This window comes from Lissotriton helveticus, chromosome 1_2 (genome assembly GCF_964261635.1).
Source record: "Lissotriton helveticus chromosome 1_2, aLisHel1.1, whole genome shotgun sequence".
Classification (NCBI taxonomy): Eukaryota; Metazoa; Chordata; class Amphibia; order Caudata; family Salamandridae; genus Lissotriton; species Lissotriton helveticus.
Genome location: NC_136058.1, coordinates 399,838,783 through 399,852,511, shown reverse-complemented (window position 1 = coordinate 399,852,511; position 13,729 = coordinate 399,838,783). Strand labels below are relative to the sequence as shown.

General features: G+C 53.2%; 1 protein-coding gene across 1 annotated transcript in view; it reads right to left on the bottom strand.

Annotated features, from left to right (window-relative positions):
* Window positions 1-13,729, bottom strand: part of LOC144806407 (CD5 antigen-like) — a 381,883-nt gene that overhangs the window by 305,088 nt on the left and 63,066 nt on the right. The window contains exon 4 of the mRNA XM_078672771.1: window positions 120-434. Coding sequence (XP_078528897.1) covers window positions 120-434 — 315 coding nt within the window. The remainder of the gene's footprint in view (window positions 1-119; window positions 435-13,729) is intronic.

The window sequence follows — 13,729 nt, the reverse complement described above, 5'->3', positions numbered from 1 at the left end:
CTATATTGTGTGTTGTAATCTTTCACTTTGCATCTTGCCCGAGATATGTGCTTGCACTATCCGTTCAATCCATTTTTTGAGGAAAGATTACTTTATTTCACTTGGATTCCATTCCTTACCTGTGCAGGTCACCCCAGCGTCCCTTCCTGTAGGACAGGTATTGTGCTCCCAGCCTTGTTGTGGACATTTCCATAGAGCAGCCTCATCTCCTTTGCACTGAAGATTACTCATCCTTACAGGCAGAGAACTTCTTCCAAATGTTGGATTATACTCATATTCTTTCACTGAAATACATCCGAGCTGTCTGCAGACAACTGAAGCATCATTCAGATCCCAGGAATCATCACACACCGTCCCCCAAACTCCATTGTGTTTGACCTCCACTCTCCCAGAACAGACAGATGTGCCGTTGACCAACCGGACCTCATCAGGACCTGGAAACACATGTGCAGATGACATATCAAGCAACAGTTACAAAATCAGGTAATATGTCAACATTTTACATTTGTCTTAAAGCTTCTTTATTTGTGCAAATCATCAGTTAAACCACTATATGTACATTGGGAATATATCAATAAAAAGGTCAAACAAAAGTAACATAAGCCCAGTCACTTTGTGGTTCATTGTAAACAGATGGGTAATAAGAGCAGGTAAAAGGTCATAACATTTGCAATCTATTCAAGCTCAGTTAAATTGTAGCTAAATAGTAAGAGTGTGATGTCCCACAATGATAGTGAGAGTGCGGCATCCCACAGTGATAGTAAGAGTGCAGCACCCCACAATGATCGTAAGAGTGTGGCATCCAACAAGGATAGAAGGAGTGCAGCATCCCACAATGATAGTAAGAGTGCGGCACCCCACAATGATAGTAAGAGTGCAGCATCCCACAAGGATAGTAAGTGTGCGGCATCCCACAAGGATAGTAAGAGTGCAGCATTCCACAATGATACTGAGAGTGTGGCATCCCACAATGATAGCAAGAGTGCAGCACCCCACAATGATAGTAAGAGTGCGGCATCCCACAAGGATAGTAAGTGTGTGGCATCCCACAAGGATAGTAAGAGTGCAGCACCCCACAATGATCGTAAGAGTGCAGCATCCCACAATGATACTGAGAGTGCAGCACCCCACAATGATAGTAAGAGTGCGGCATCCCACAATGATAGTAAGAGTGCGGAATCCCACAAGGATCGTAAGTGTGTGGCATCCCACAAGGATAGTAAAAGTGCAGCATACCACAAGGATAGTAAGAGTGTGGCATCCCACAAGGATAGTAAGAGTGTGGCATCCACAAGGATAGTAAGAGTGCGGCATCCCACAAGCATAGTAAGAGTGCGGCATCCCACAAGGATAGTAAGAGTGCGGCATCCCACAAGGATAGTAAGAGTGCCGCATCCCACAAGGATAGTAAGAGTGCGGCATCACACAAGGATAGTAAGTGTGTGGCATCCCACAAGGATAGTAAGAGTGTGGCATCGCACAAGGATAGTAAAAGTGTGTTATCACACAGTGACAGTAAGAGTGGCATCACACAATTATAGTAAGAGTGCGGCATCCCACAGTGATAGTAAGAGTGCAGCACCCCACACTGATCGTAAGAGTGTGGCATCCCACAAGGATAGTAGGAGTGCAGCACCCCACAATGATAGTAAGAGTGCAGCATCCCATAATGATACTGAGAGTGCAGCACCCCACAATGATAGTAAGAGTGTGGCATCCCGCAAGGATAGTAAGAGTGTGGCACCCCACAATGATAGTAAGAGTGTGGCATCGCAAAAGGATAGTAAGAGTGCGGCATCACACAAGGAAAGTAAGAGTGCGGCATCCCACAAGGATAGTAAGAGTGCGGCATCCCACAAGCATAGTAAGAGTGCGGCATCCCACAAGGATAGTAAGAGTGCGGCATCGCACAAGGAAAGTAAGAGTGCGGCATCACACAAGGATAGTAAGAGTGTGGCATCCCACAAGGATAGTAAGAGTGTGGCATCCCACAAGGATAGTAAAAGTGTCTTATCACACAGTGACAGTAAGAGTGGCATCACACAATTATAGTAAGAGTGCAGCATCCCACAGTGATAGTAAGAGTGTGGCACCTCACAAAGATAGTAATATTGTGGCATCCCACAGTGAAAGCAAGAGGGTGGCTTCTCACAAAGGATTGTAAGAGTGAGGCATCTCACAATGATAGTAAGAGTGTGGCACCCCACAGTGATAGTAGGAGTGTGGAATCCCACAAGGATAGTACGAGTATGGCATCCCACAGTGATAGTAAGAGTATGGCATCACACAATGATATTAAGAGTGCACATCCCACAGTGATAGTAGAGTGTGATCCCACAAGGATAGTAAGAGTATGGCATCCCACAGAGATAGCAAGAGTTTGCCATCCCCTCAAGGATGGTAAGAATGCGGCATGCAACAGTGATAGTAAGAGTGCGGCATCCCACAGTGCTAGCAAGAATGCGAAATCCCACAAGGATAGTAAGAGTGCAGCATCCCACAAGGATAGTAAGTGTGCAGCATCCCACAAGGATAGTAAGAGTGCAGCATCCCACATTGATAGTAGAGTGTGATCCCACAAGGATAGTAAGAGTATGGCATCCCACAGAGATAGCAAGAGTTTGGCATCCCCTCAAGGATGGTAAGAATGCGGCATGCGACAGTGATAGTAAGAGTGCGACATCCCACAGTGATAGCAAGAATGCGACATCCCACAAGAATAGTAAGAGTGCTGTATCCCACAAGGATATTCAGAGTGTGGCATCACACAATGATAGTAGGAGTGCAGCATCCCACAGTGATAGTAAGAGTGTGGCGTCCCACAAGGATAATAAGATTGCAGCATCCCACAAATATAGTAAGAGAGTGGCATCACACAAGGAGAGTAAGAGTATGGTATCCCACAGCGATAGTAGGAGTGCAGCATCCCACAAGGATAGTAAGAGTGCAGCATCCCACAAGGATAGTAAGAATGTGGCATCCCACAAGGATAGTAAGAGTGTGGCATCCCACAAGGATAGTAAGAGTGCAGCATACCACAGTGATAGTAAGAGTGCAGCATCCCACAAGGATAGTAAGAGTGCGGCATCCCACAGTGATAGTAAGAGTGTGGCATCCCACAAGGATAGTAAAAGAGCGGCATCCCACAAGGATAGTACAAGTGTAACATCCCTGAGTGATTGCAAGAGAAGGAGATCCCACAAGGGTAGTAAAAGTGTGGCATCCCACAGGGATAGTAAGAGTATGGCATCACACAATGATAGTAAGAGTGCGGCATCTCACAAGGATAGTAAGAGTGTGGCATCCCACAATGTTAGTAAGAGTGTGGCATCTCACAAGGATAGTAATAGTGTGGCATCCCAAAAGGATAGGAAGAGTGAGGCATCCCACAATGATAGTAAGAGTGTGGCACCCGACTGTGATAGTAGGAGTGTGGCATCCCACAAGGATAGTACAAGTTTGGCATCCCACAGCGATAGTAAGTGTGTGTCATCACACAATGATATTAAGAGTGCGCATCCCACAGTGAAAGTAAGAGTGCGGCATCCCACAAGGATAGTAAGAGCGCGGCATCCCACTGTGATAGTAAGAGTTTGGCATCCCCTCAAGGATAGTAAGAGTGCAGCATCCCACAAGGATAGTAAGATTGTGCATTCACACTATGATAGTAAGAGTGCGGCATCCCACAGTGATAGTAAGAGTGTGGCATCCCACAATGATGGCAAGCATGCGGCATCCTACAAGGATAGTATGAGTTCTGTATCCCACAATTATAGTAAGAGTGCGGCATCCCACAGTGATAGTAAGAGTGAATCGTTCATCAAGAATAGTAAGAGTGTGGTATCCCACAAGGATAGTAAGAGTACGCTTCACACAAGGATAGTAAGAGTGCGGCATCCCACAAGGATAGTAAGAGTGCGGCATACAACAAGGATAGTAAGAGTGCAGCATCCCTGAGTGATAAAAGAGAAGGGGATCCCACAAAGATAGTAAGAGTGCTGCATCCCACAAGGATAGTAATAGTGTGGCATCACATAGTGACAGTTAGAGTGTGGCATCCCACAATGAAAGTAAGAGTGTGGCATCCCACAAGCATAGTAAGAGTGCGCATTCCACAAGGATAGTAAGAGTGTGGCATCTCACACTGAGAGTAAGAGTGCAGTATCCCACAAGGATAGCAAGATTGTGGCATCCCACAAGGAAAGTAAGAGTGTGGCATCCCACAAGGATATCATGAGTGCAGCATTCCACAGTGATAGTAAGAGTGTGGCATCCCACAAGGATAGTAAGAGCGTGGCATCCCATAGTGATAGTAAGAGTTTGGCATCCTCACAAGAATAGTAAGAGTGCAGCATCCCACAAGGATAGTAAGAGTGTGGCATCCCATAAGGATGGTAAGAATGTGGCATCCCACAGTGATAGTAAGAGTGCGGCATCCCACAAGGATAGTAAGAGTAAAGCATCCCACAAGGATAGTAAGAATGTGGCATCCCACAAGGATCGTAAGAGTGTAGCATCCCACAAGGATAGTAAGAGTGTGGCATCCCACCAGGATAGTAAGAATGTGGCATCCCACAAGGATCGTAAGAGTGTAGCATCCCACAAGGATAGTAAGAGTGTGGCATCCCACAAGAATAGTAATAGTGTTGCATCCCACACGCTTAGTAAAAGTGCAGCATCCCACAAGGATAGTAAGGGTGTGGCATCTCACAAGGATAGTAAGAGTGTGGCATCCCACAAGGATCAATCAATCAATCATTTGTAAAGTGCACTACATACCCGCGAGGGTCTAAAGGCACTGAGGGGGCCGCTACTGATCGAACAACCAGGTCTTGAGTATCCTCCTGGAGGTCAGCAGGTATTGGGTCTGTCGTAGGCTCAGTGTGAGGGTGTTCCATGTCTTGGCGGCGAGGTGGGAGAAGTATCTCCCACCGGTGGTTGTTCTTCGGATGCGCGGGACGGTGGCGATTGAGAGGTTGGCAGAGCATAGCTAGTGTTTGGGGATGTAGAAGGAGAGCCGTCTGTTGAGGTAGGCTTGGCCAGTCTTGCGGAGTGCCTTGTGTTTGTGGGTGAGGAGCTTGAAGGATATCCTCTTGTCGAGGGGGAGCCAGTGCAGGTTTCTCATGTGAGGAGTGACGTGGCTGTGGCGTGGTACGTCGAAGATCAGTCGTGCTGAGGCGTTTTGGATGCGTTGTAGTCGTTTGATGAGCTTGGTTGGGGCTCCTGCATACAAGGTGTTTCCGTAGTCGAGTCTGCTGCTGACGAGGGCCTGGATGCCCGTCTTTCTTGTATCTGTCGGGATCCATCTGTAGATCTTGTGGAGCATGCGGAGGGTATTGAAGCAGGAGAAGGAGACGGCGTTTACCTGCTTGGTCATCGAGAGCATTGAGTCGAGGATGATTCCCATGTTGCATGCGTGGTTGGTGTGTGTTGGGGCTGCCCCCATGGCCGTCGGGCACCAGGAGTCATCCCAGTCTGAAGGGTTGGAGCCGAGGATGAGGACCTCTGTCTTGTCCGAGTTCAGCTTTAGACGGCTGGTCTTCATCCAGTCGGCGACGACCTTCATTTCTTCGTGGACTTTGGCGGTGATGGGGTCCTTGGTGAGGGAGAGGATCAGCTGAGTGTCGTCGGCCAAGGAGATTATGTTGAAGTCGTGCTGTCGGGCTACATGTGCGAGGGGGCCATGTAAATGTTGAACAGCGTCGGGCTGAGGGTACGCTGCAGATGATCTCCGAGGCTTTGGAATGGAATGCGGGGAGGCGGACGCTATGGGTTCTGCCGGAGAGGAAGGAGGTGGTCAAATCCAGAGCCTTGTCCTGGATCCCTGCAGCATGGAGGCATGTGCGTAGTGTGCGGTGGCAGACAGTGTTGAAGGCAGCAGAGAGGTCTAAGAGGATGACTGCTGCGGTCTCGCCGTTGCCCAGCAGGGTACTGATGTTGTCGGTAGCCGCGATGAGGGCAGTCTCTGTGCTGTGGTTGCTGCGGAACCCTGACTGGGAAGGGTCCAGGATTCTGTTTTCTTCAAGGTATCGGGTTAACTGTCTGTTGATGGTTTTCTCGATGACCTTGGCTGGGAAGGGGAGCAGAGTAATGGGTCGGAAGTTCTTGAGATCTCTTGGGTCTGGCGTAGGTTTTTTGAGTAGGGCCTTGATCTCGGCGTGTTTCCAGATCTCTGGGAAGGTCGCGGTCTCAAGGGAGAGATTGATGATGTTGCGCAGGTGCGGTGCGATGGAGCTGCTTGCTCTGTTGAACATGTGGTGCGAGAATGGATCTGGCGGAGAGCCGGAGTGGATTGAGCGCATGGTCTTGATGGTGTCATCGATGCTCACGCTGGCCTAGGCTAGGAGGGGGTCGTGGTCGATGGTCTGTTGTGTTGTTGTCTGTTGGGGCTGTCTGGGTGTTGAAGCTGTTGTGGATGTCTACTATCTAGCGGTGGAAGAAGGTGGCGAGGGATTCGCACAGGTCTTGCAACAGCGCAATGCCGTTGGTGTAGAAGCTGGGGTTGGAGAGTTCCTTCACGATGTTGAAGAGATCCTTGCTATTGTGTGTGTTGTTGGTGAGGCGGTCTTTAAAGGAGGTCCTCTTGGCCTCCCTGATGAGGTGGTGGTGGTTGCGGATGGCGTCCTTGTGTGCTGAGTGGCTGTCCGGAGTTTGTTCACTGTGCCATTTCTTCTCTAGTTTCTGGCAGGCTTGCTTGGAGGCTAGGAGTTCTGGGGTGAACCAGCTGGCCCTCTTGCTGGTGTCTCTGTGGGGGGGTTTCTTCAGTGGGGTGAGGGTGTTGGCGCAGTCCTCGCTCCAGCGTCTGAGGCTGTGGGCAGCTTCATCGTTGTTGGAGGGTTCGGTGGGTGGGCTCAGAGCGAGGTTTGCGTGTAGTTGGTCTTCGGTGATTTTGCTCCAGCAGCGGCGGGGATGTGTTGGGTGAGGTGGTGTGTGGTGGGTTTCTGGAAGGCGAAGTGGATGCAGCGGTGGTCAGTCCAGAAGAGTTCCGTGGTGTGGCTGATGGAGACGACGGGTTCGAGCGTGTGGCCGGGCGAGTGGCTGGGCGTTGTGACGAGTTGCTTCAGTGCAAGGTTGGCGAGGTTATCGATCAGGGTTGTGGAGTTGTTGTCATTGTTGTTCTCAAGGTGAAAGTTGAGGTCTCCGAGGAGGATGTAGTTGGTGGAGGTCAGGGCATGCGTGCTGATCAATTCGGCGATGGAGTCGCTGAACTGGGGGCGGGGTCGGGGGGGTTGATAGATGAGGGTGCCTCTGAGGGTAGAATTAGGCTCTGTGTGGATCTGGAAATGCATGTGTTCGGCGGTGCTGAGCGCGTCGTCGGTGCTAGTCGAGACGCTGAGGCTGTTCTTGTGGACGATGGCGATTCCTCCTCTGACTCCGTTGGAATGGTCTCTGCGGGTGATCTTGTAGCCGTCTGGGATGGCTATAATGATGTCGGGTGCGGAGGAGTCGTTAAACCAGGTCTGTCAGGAAGGCGACGTCCGGGACTGTTGTGTCGAGCAAGTCCCAGAGCTCGACGGCATGCTTGCGTGTGGAGCGGGTGTTCCGTAGTATGCATCGGAGGTGGTTGGGGTCTTTCTTGGCGGGTGGTTCGTCGGCTCTGAGGCTGGTGTAGCTGCAGTTCCGGCAGGTGAAGGGGCCGTGTGTGCGTTTGGGGGCGGCCTTGAAGGAGGTGTGGCTCCGTCCGGAGTTGAGAGCGTGCAGAGTGCTGGCATCGTAGTGGTGGCGGTCGTCGTGGCGGGTGCACGGGTCAGGGGTTCTGGCGCTGGGCACGTTCCAGGCAGACTCACCTTAGGCACGCCTTCGCCGCGCTAGCGGCGCAGACGGGCAGCAGCTGTCATTTATGAGGCGGTGGGAGGGAGGAGCAGCTGTGAGGCGGGGGCAGCAAATGGACAATGGGCAGTCAGGGGGGCGGGGCTGCAGGGGACGCAGCGGTGAGGGCTGTGATGGACAACAGGTAACAGAAGGAAAAGGGGGACAAAATCAAGGGTAAAACGAGTGGCACAGAAGGCAAAAGGGAACAAAAAACGAGTGGAACAGAAGGCAAAAGGGGCACAGAAATGAGGGAAAAACGAGTGGCACAGCGGGCACAAAAAAACGAGTGGAACAGAGGGCAGAATGGCACAGAAAATGAGTGGAACAGAAGGCAAAAGGGACACAAAAACAAGGGAAAAACGAGTGGCACAGAGGGCAGGAAGGCACAAAAAATGAGTGGCACAGAGGGCAGAAGGGCACAAAAAAAACGAGTGGATCAGAGGGCAGAATGGCACAAAAAACGAGGGCAACAGAAGGCAAAAGGGGCACAAAAATGAGGGAAAAACGAGTGGCACAGAAGGCAAAAAGGGCACAGAAATACCGGAAAAACGAGTGGCAAAGAGGCAAAATACAGAATACAGAAATACAGGGGCAGCTAAGAACGGAAAGCAGAACGGGCAGAGAGGGACGGGCGTAGCAAGGGGAACAGAAGGGAAAACCGGGCAGAGACACGGGGGCATCGAGGGGTACAGAAAGAAAGACCGGGTAGAGAGAGCACGGGGTCAGCGAGGGGAACAGATGGAAGAAGAAAAAGGGTCACGGACTACGTACAGGCAGCGGGGGAAAACATACAACAGCAGTCACAGACACAACAATGAAAATAAAGGCAGTACAATAAAAGCAATAAAGCGGAGGATGAACAAACCTACTTACGGCCTACCTCTGGGCAACAGGGATGAAGCTCAGGTGGTAGCCTGCGGTTGGTGGAGGGCCTCGACTTCCTCAGCAGCGGCAGCTGGGGCAGGGAGACACAGGCGGTCAGTTCAGAAGGGGAGCGACCTACCTGGTGGGGGTCAAGGGTCGGATAGTAAGAGTGTGTGTTGGACTTGGCCCTTCTGACAGGTTCACCCCTAAACTGTTTGCTTTTAATTGTGACTTGGTGCTAGTTATTTTGGCTTCTGCGCACTTTCACTGTGTCCTAGTGTAAAGTGCGTGCGCACTCTGAGTGCGTGTGGTGAGATTGGCCTGCCCTCCCATAGGAATGCAAGGGGAATGTATTTGTCCATGTTAGTTCCTGATGTGTGGGGATTGCAGGGTCGAGTTTGGTATGTGCAGACTCGTGTGATTAAATGTTGCGCGATGATGTGTGCGGCGTTAATGTGCCTAGTGTGGAAGTGCCACTTCTAGAAGTTGGCATGTCTGTGTAATTTATGTGAATTGGCTGTCTGGCGTGTGATTGGCTGCAGCTGGCTGGTGAGCCTGGTTCAAGGAGTCAGGATGGGTGTGCCCCGGTGGTGAATAGGGAGATTGACAGCCAGATTGACAGCCAGATGGGTGGGAGGGGTGCACCTGGGACCTGAATAAGGCTGGGCTTTCCCCACACAATGCTGGCTCCGCTCCCTGTGGTGCGACTGATGTCCCTAGCCTGATTAGTGAATGGTGAGAGGGGCTGAGCATAACAGAGTGCTCCAAAACCAGCTACGACTGGTTTTCCCCCCACCCTACAGAAACAGACAAAGGATTTAGGTGTATAAAAAGGGGTTGTGACCCCTTACAAAATGTTCTCTGCTGACCTTAACTTGAGGGGGGGCCTGCTGCTGCTGCTGGGTGCCAGGAGGACCACCACAGGGGACTGCCTCCCTGCCTGGAGGGCCCTGTGAGCTGGCCCCTGGGCCCAGACTTTGCCCCTCTTTCTTCCTAAGGATTTTTGTTCTTAACCTTTGTCTACAGCGCCTGGGAAGCGCTGGTTTCCATTTTGTATCCTGAGGAGCGCTTCTCCTCCTGGTAGCCCTGGGCCATGCCCCGTTGCTGCGTGGTATTCGCTGGTTCGGTGTTTAATCATCCCCCGTGCGCAGGTACCCACCCTGCGTCTTTATGTGCTGTTTATAATTTAATACGGGTGCCCACCCAGTTTTATTATTTATTTTGCGGGTGCCACCCGGCTTCAGCGCTTTTACTTTAAAGAGGGAGCCTACGGTAGCCCTCGCTGAGACGAGGGCGGGGGATGACGCCGGTGTGAGCCCTGCGTGTGTCTCCCACCGGAGAGCCCCGCAGCCATAGCCAAGGACCAGTAAAAGGAGGCCGCCAGTGGAGCCCAAGAAGGAGGGCTCCTCCCGAGCTGCCCCCGCCCAGAAGAGTCGCTGAGAGGGAGAGGAGACCATGAGGGAGTCCCAGGTGAGTGGGATGTTGCCTCCCATCGCCGGTCCCTGTTCTCCCCGAGCGGGCCCGCAGTGCAGCGGACCACTCCCACGCTGAAGGGGGCATTGTTGAAGAAGGGGGCATTGTCGTGTTTTGAGCCCACGTGGCCCCAACATCGGGGGCATTTCTTTTGTTATAGAGCGGCCACGGGAGGCAGCGGGCTGCTCTCAATTTAATCCCGACGTGTGGGGGCATTTGTAATTTCGAGCCCGAGAGGCTCCTCCGACGTTGAGGGGGCATTTGTTGGTTCCGAGTCCCCATAGGGTGGACTCCAATGACAGGGGCATTTAGGGTGATAGAGCGGCCCCGGCTGGCAGTGGGCCGCTTCCCCCAGTGTTGGAAGCATCTCTTCTCGAGCCCACGAGGCTCCAAGGGGCATCTTCAATCAATCAATGCATTTCTAAAGCGCGCTACATACCCGTGAGGGTCTCTAGGCGCTTGGGGGGTAGGCCGCTACTGACAGAAGAGCCAGGTCTTGAGAAGTTTTCTGAAGGCCAGCAGGTCCTGAGTCTGTCGTAGGCTGGTAGGGAGAGCGTTCCAGGTCTTGGCGGCGAGGTAGGAGAAGGATCTGCCGCCGGCGGTGGTTTTTCGGTTCCGAGGAACTGTGGCGAGGGCGAGGTTGGCTGAGCAGAGGCTACAGGTGGGGATGTGGAAGCTGAGACAGTTGTTGAGGTATGTAGGTCCGGTGTTGTGCAGTGCCTTGCGTGCGTGGATGAGGATTTTGACGGTGATCCTTTTGTTACCGGGGAGCCAGTGTAGGCCCCTCAGGTGGGGTGTGATGTGGCTGCGTCAGGGGACGTCGAGGATCAGACGTGCCGAGGCGTTCTGGATTCGTTGTAGTCGTCTCAGGAGCTTGGTAGTTGTTCCTGAATAGAGGGCGTTCTCGTAGTCGAGTCTGCTGGTGATGAGAGCCTGGGTGGCGGTTCTTCTCGTGTCGGGAGGGATCCACTTGAAGATCCTGCTGAGCATTCGGAGGGTGTTGAAGCAGGATGCAGAGACGGCGTTGACTTGCCTGGTCATGGAGAGGGTGGTGTCGAGGATGACCCCCAGGTTGCATGCATGGTCTGTGGGTTCCGGGGCTGTGCCAAGCGATGTGGGCCACCACGAGTCGTCCCAGGCTGATGGGGTGGGTCCGAGAATGAGGACCTCCATCTTGTCTGAATTCAGCTGCAGTCTGCTGTCCTTCATCCAGTCGGCTACGGCCTTCATTCCTCTGTGGAGGTTGGCTTTGGCGGTGTGGGGTTCTTCGGTGAGGGATATGATCAGCTGGGTGTCGTCGGCGTAGGAGATGATGTTGAGGTTATGTTGGCGTGCGATGTAGGTGAGTGGTGCCATGTAGATATTGAACAGCGTTGGGCTGAGGGAGGATCCCTGTGGGATGCCGCAGATGATCTCGGTGTTTTTTGAGCGAAAGGGTGGGAGGCGGACGCCCTGGGTTCTGCCGGAGAGGAAGGATGTAGTCCAGGCCAGGGCCTTCTCTTGAATTCCGGCCTCATGGAGGCGTGCTGATAGGGTGCGGTGGCAGACTGTGTCAAAGGCTGCTGATAGGTCCAGGAGGATGAGGGTGGCTGTTTCTCCTTTGTCCATTAGGATCCTGATGTCATCAGTGGCGGCAATGAGGGCGGTCTCGGTGCTGTGGTTGCAGCGAAAACCGGATTGGGAAGGGTCCAAGATGTTGTTATCTTCGAGGTAGCGGGTTAGCTGTTTGTTGACAATCTTCTCGGTCACTTTCGCCGGGAACGGGAGCAGGGAGATGGGTCGAAGTTCTTGAGGTCCTTGGGGTCTGCCTTGGGTTTCTTCAGGAGGGCGTAGATCTCGGCGTGCTTCCAGCTTTCCGGGAAGGTGCTGTCTCGAAGGAGCTGTTGATAGTTTTCCGGAGGTGGGGCGCGATGGTTGTGCTGGCTTTGTTGAAGACGTGGTGAGGGCAGGGGTCGGATGGGGATCCGGAGTGGATGGAGTTCATGGTTTTGATGGTGTCTTCGTCGCTGACATTGGACCAGGCGGTCAGGCGGCTGATGCGGGTGGTGGTCGCGGGGGTGGTGGACTCGGTGGTGGGTGCGGGGGTCTCGGAGATGAAGCTGTCGTGGATGTCGGTGATCTTGCGGTGAAAGAAGGTGGCCAGGGAGTCGCACAGGTCTTGTGATGGTGGTATGTCGTTGGTGTTGGAGCTGGGGTTGGAGAGTTCTTTCACGATGCTGAAGAGCTCCTTGGAGTTGTGTGCGTTGTTGTCAAGGCGGTCCTTGAAGGCGGTCCTCTTGGTGGTCCTGATTAGTTAGCGGTGTTTGCAGGTGGCGCTCTTGTGGGCTGTGTGGCTGTCTGGTCTTTGGTCGTGGAGCCATTTCTTCTCCAGCTTGCGACAGGTGCGCTTAGAGATCCGGAGGTCTTCGGTGAACCAAGCAGCTTTATTGTTGGTGTGGTTGGTTACGGAGGTCTTGAGAGGGGCGAGGGTGTTGGCGCAGTCGTTGATCCACTGTTTGAGGTTGGTTGTGGCAGTGTCGGGGTTGGTGGGGTCGGCGGGTGGTCTCAGGGCGAGGGTTGTAGTCAGTTGGTCCTTGGTGACCTTACCCCAGCAGCAGGGTGGCAGATGTTGGGTGCAGTGGTGTGTTGTGGGCTTCCTGAAGGTGAAGTGGACGCATCTGTGGTTGGTCCAGTGGGGTTCGGTGATGTCGTTGAAGGAGACGTGGGGGCTTGTGGAGAAGATGAGGTCTAGCGTATGTCCGGCGGCGTGGGTGGGTGTCATCACGAGCTGTTTTAGTCCGAGGTTGGCGGGGTTGTCTATCAGGGCGGTGGAGTTGGCGTTGTTGTTATTCTCAAGGTGGAAGTTCAGGTCCCCAAGAAGGATGTAGTCCAAGGAAACAAGGGCGTGGGTGCTGACGAGGTCGGTGATGGTGTCGCTGAACTGTGGTCTTGGTCCGGGTGGTCTGTAGACGAGTGTTCCTAGGAGGGTTGTGTTGGGGTAGGTGTGGATCTGGAAGTGCATATGTTCGGCAGTGGTGAGGGTGTCGTCTGTGTTGGTCGAGACTCTGAGGGTGTCCTTGTGGATGATGGCGATTCCCCCTACAGCTCAGTTGGTGCAGTCTCTGCGGAAGATCTTGTAGCCCTCAGGGATGGCTATGGTGATGTCGGGGGTGGTGGAGTCTAGGAGGTCCCAGAGTTCGATGGCGTGCTTACGAGCGGAGCGGGTGTTGAGGAGGATGCAGCGGAGATGGTTGGGTTCTCTGGTTGGTGGTCTGGTGGACGGATGCTGGTGAATCTGTAGTTCCGGCAGGCGAAGGGCCCTTGGGTGCGCTTCGGGGTGACCCGGTAGCAGGGGTGGTCTTGTCCGGTGTTGAGTGCATGTAGAGTGTCAGAGTCGTAGTGCAGTCTGGCGTTGCGGGGGGCACGGGGTCCTGGGGTTCTGGCGCTGGGCGCGGTCCAGATGCAGACGGCCTCCATATGAGGGGCAGAGGGAGGGAGGAGCAGCTGGGAGGTGGGTAGCGGGGCGGCCAATGGGGGGCAAGGGGGTGGGGCCGCAGGGACGCAGAGGCGGGAAACGGCAGGGACACAGGAGGCGGGGGGA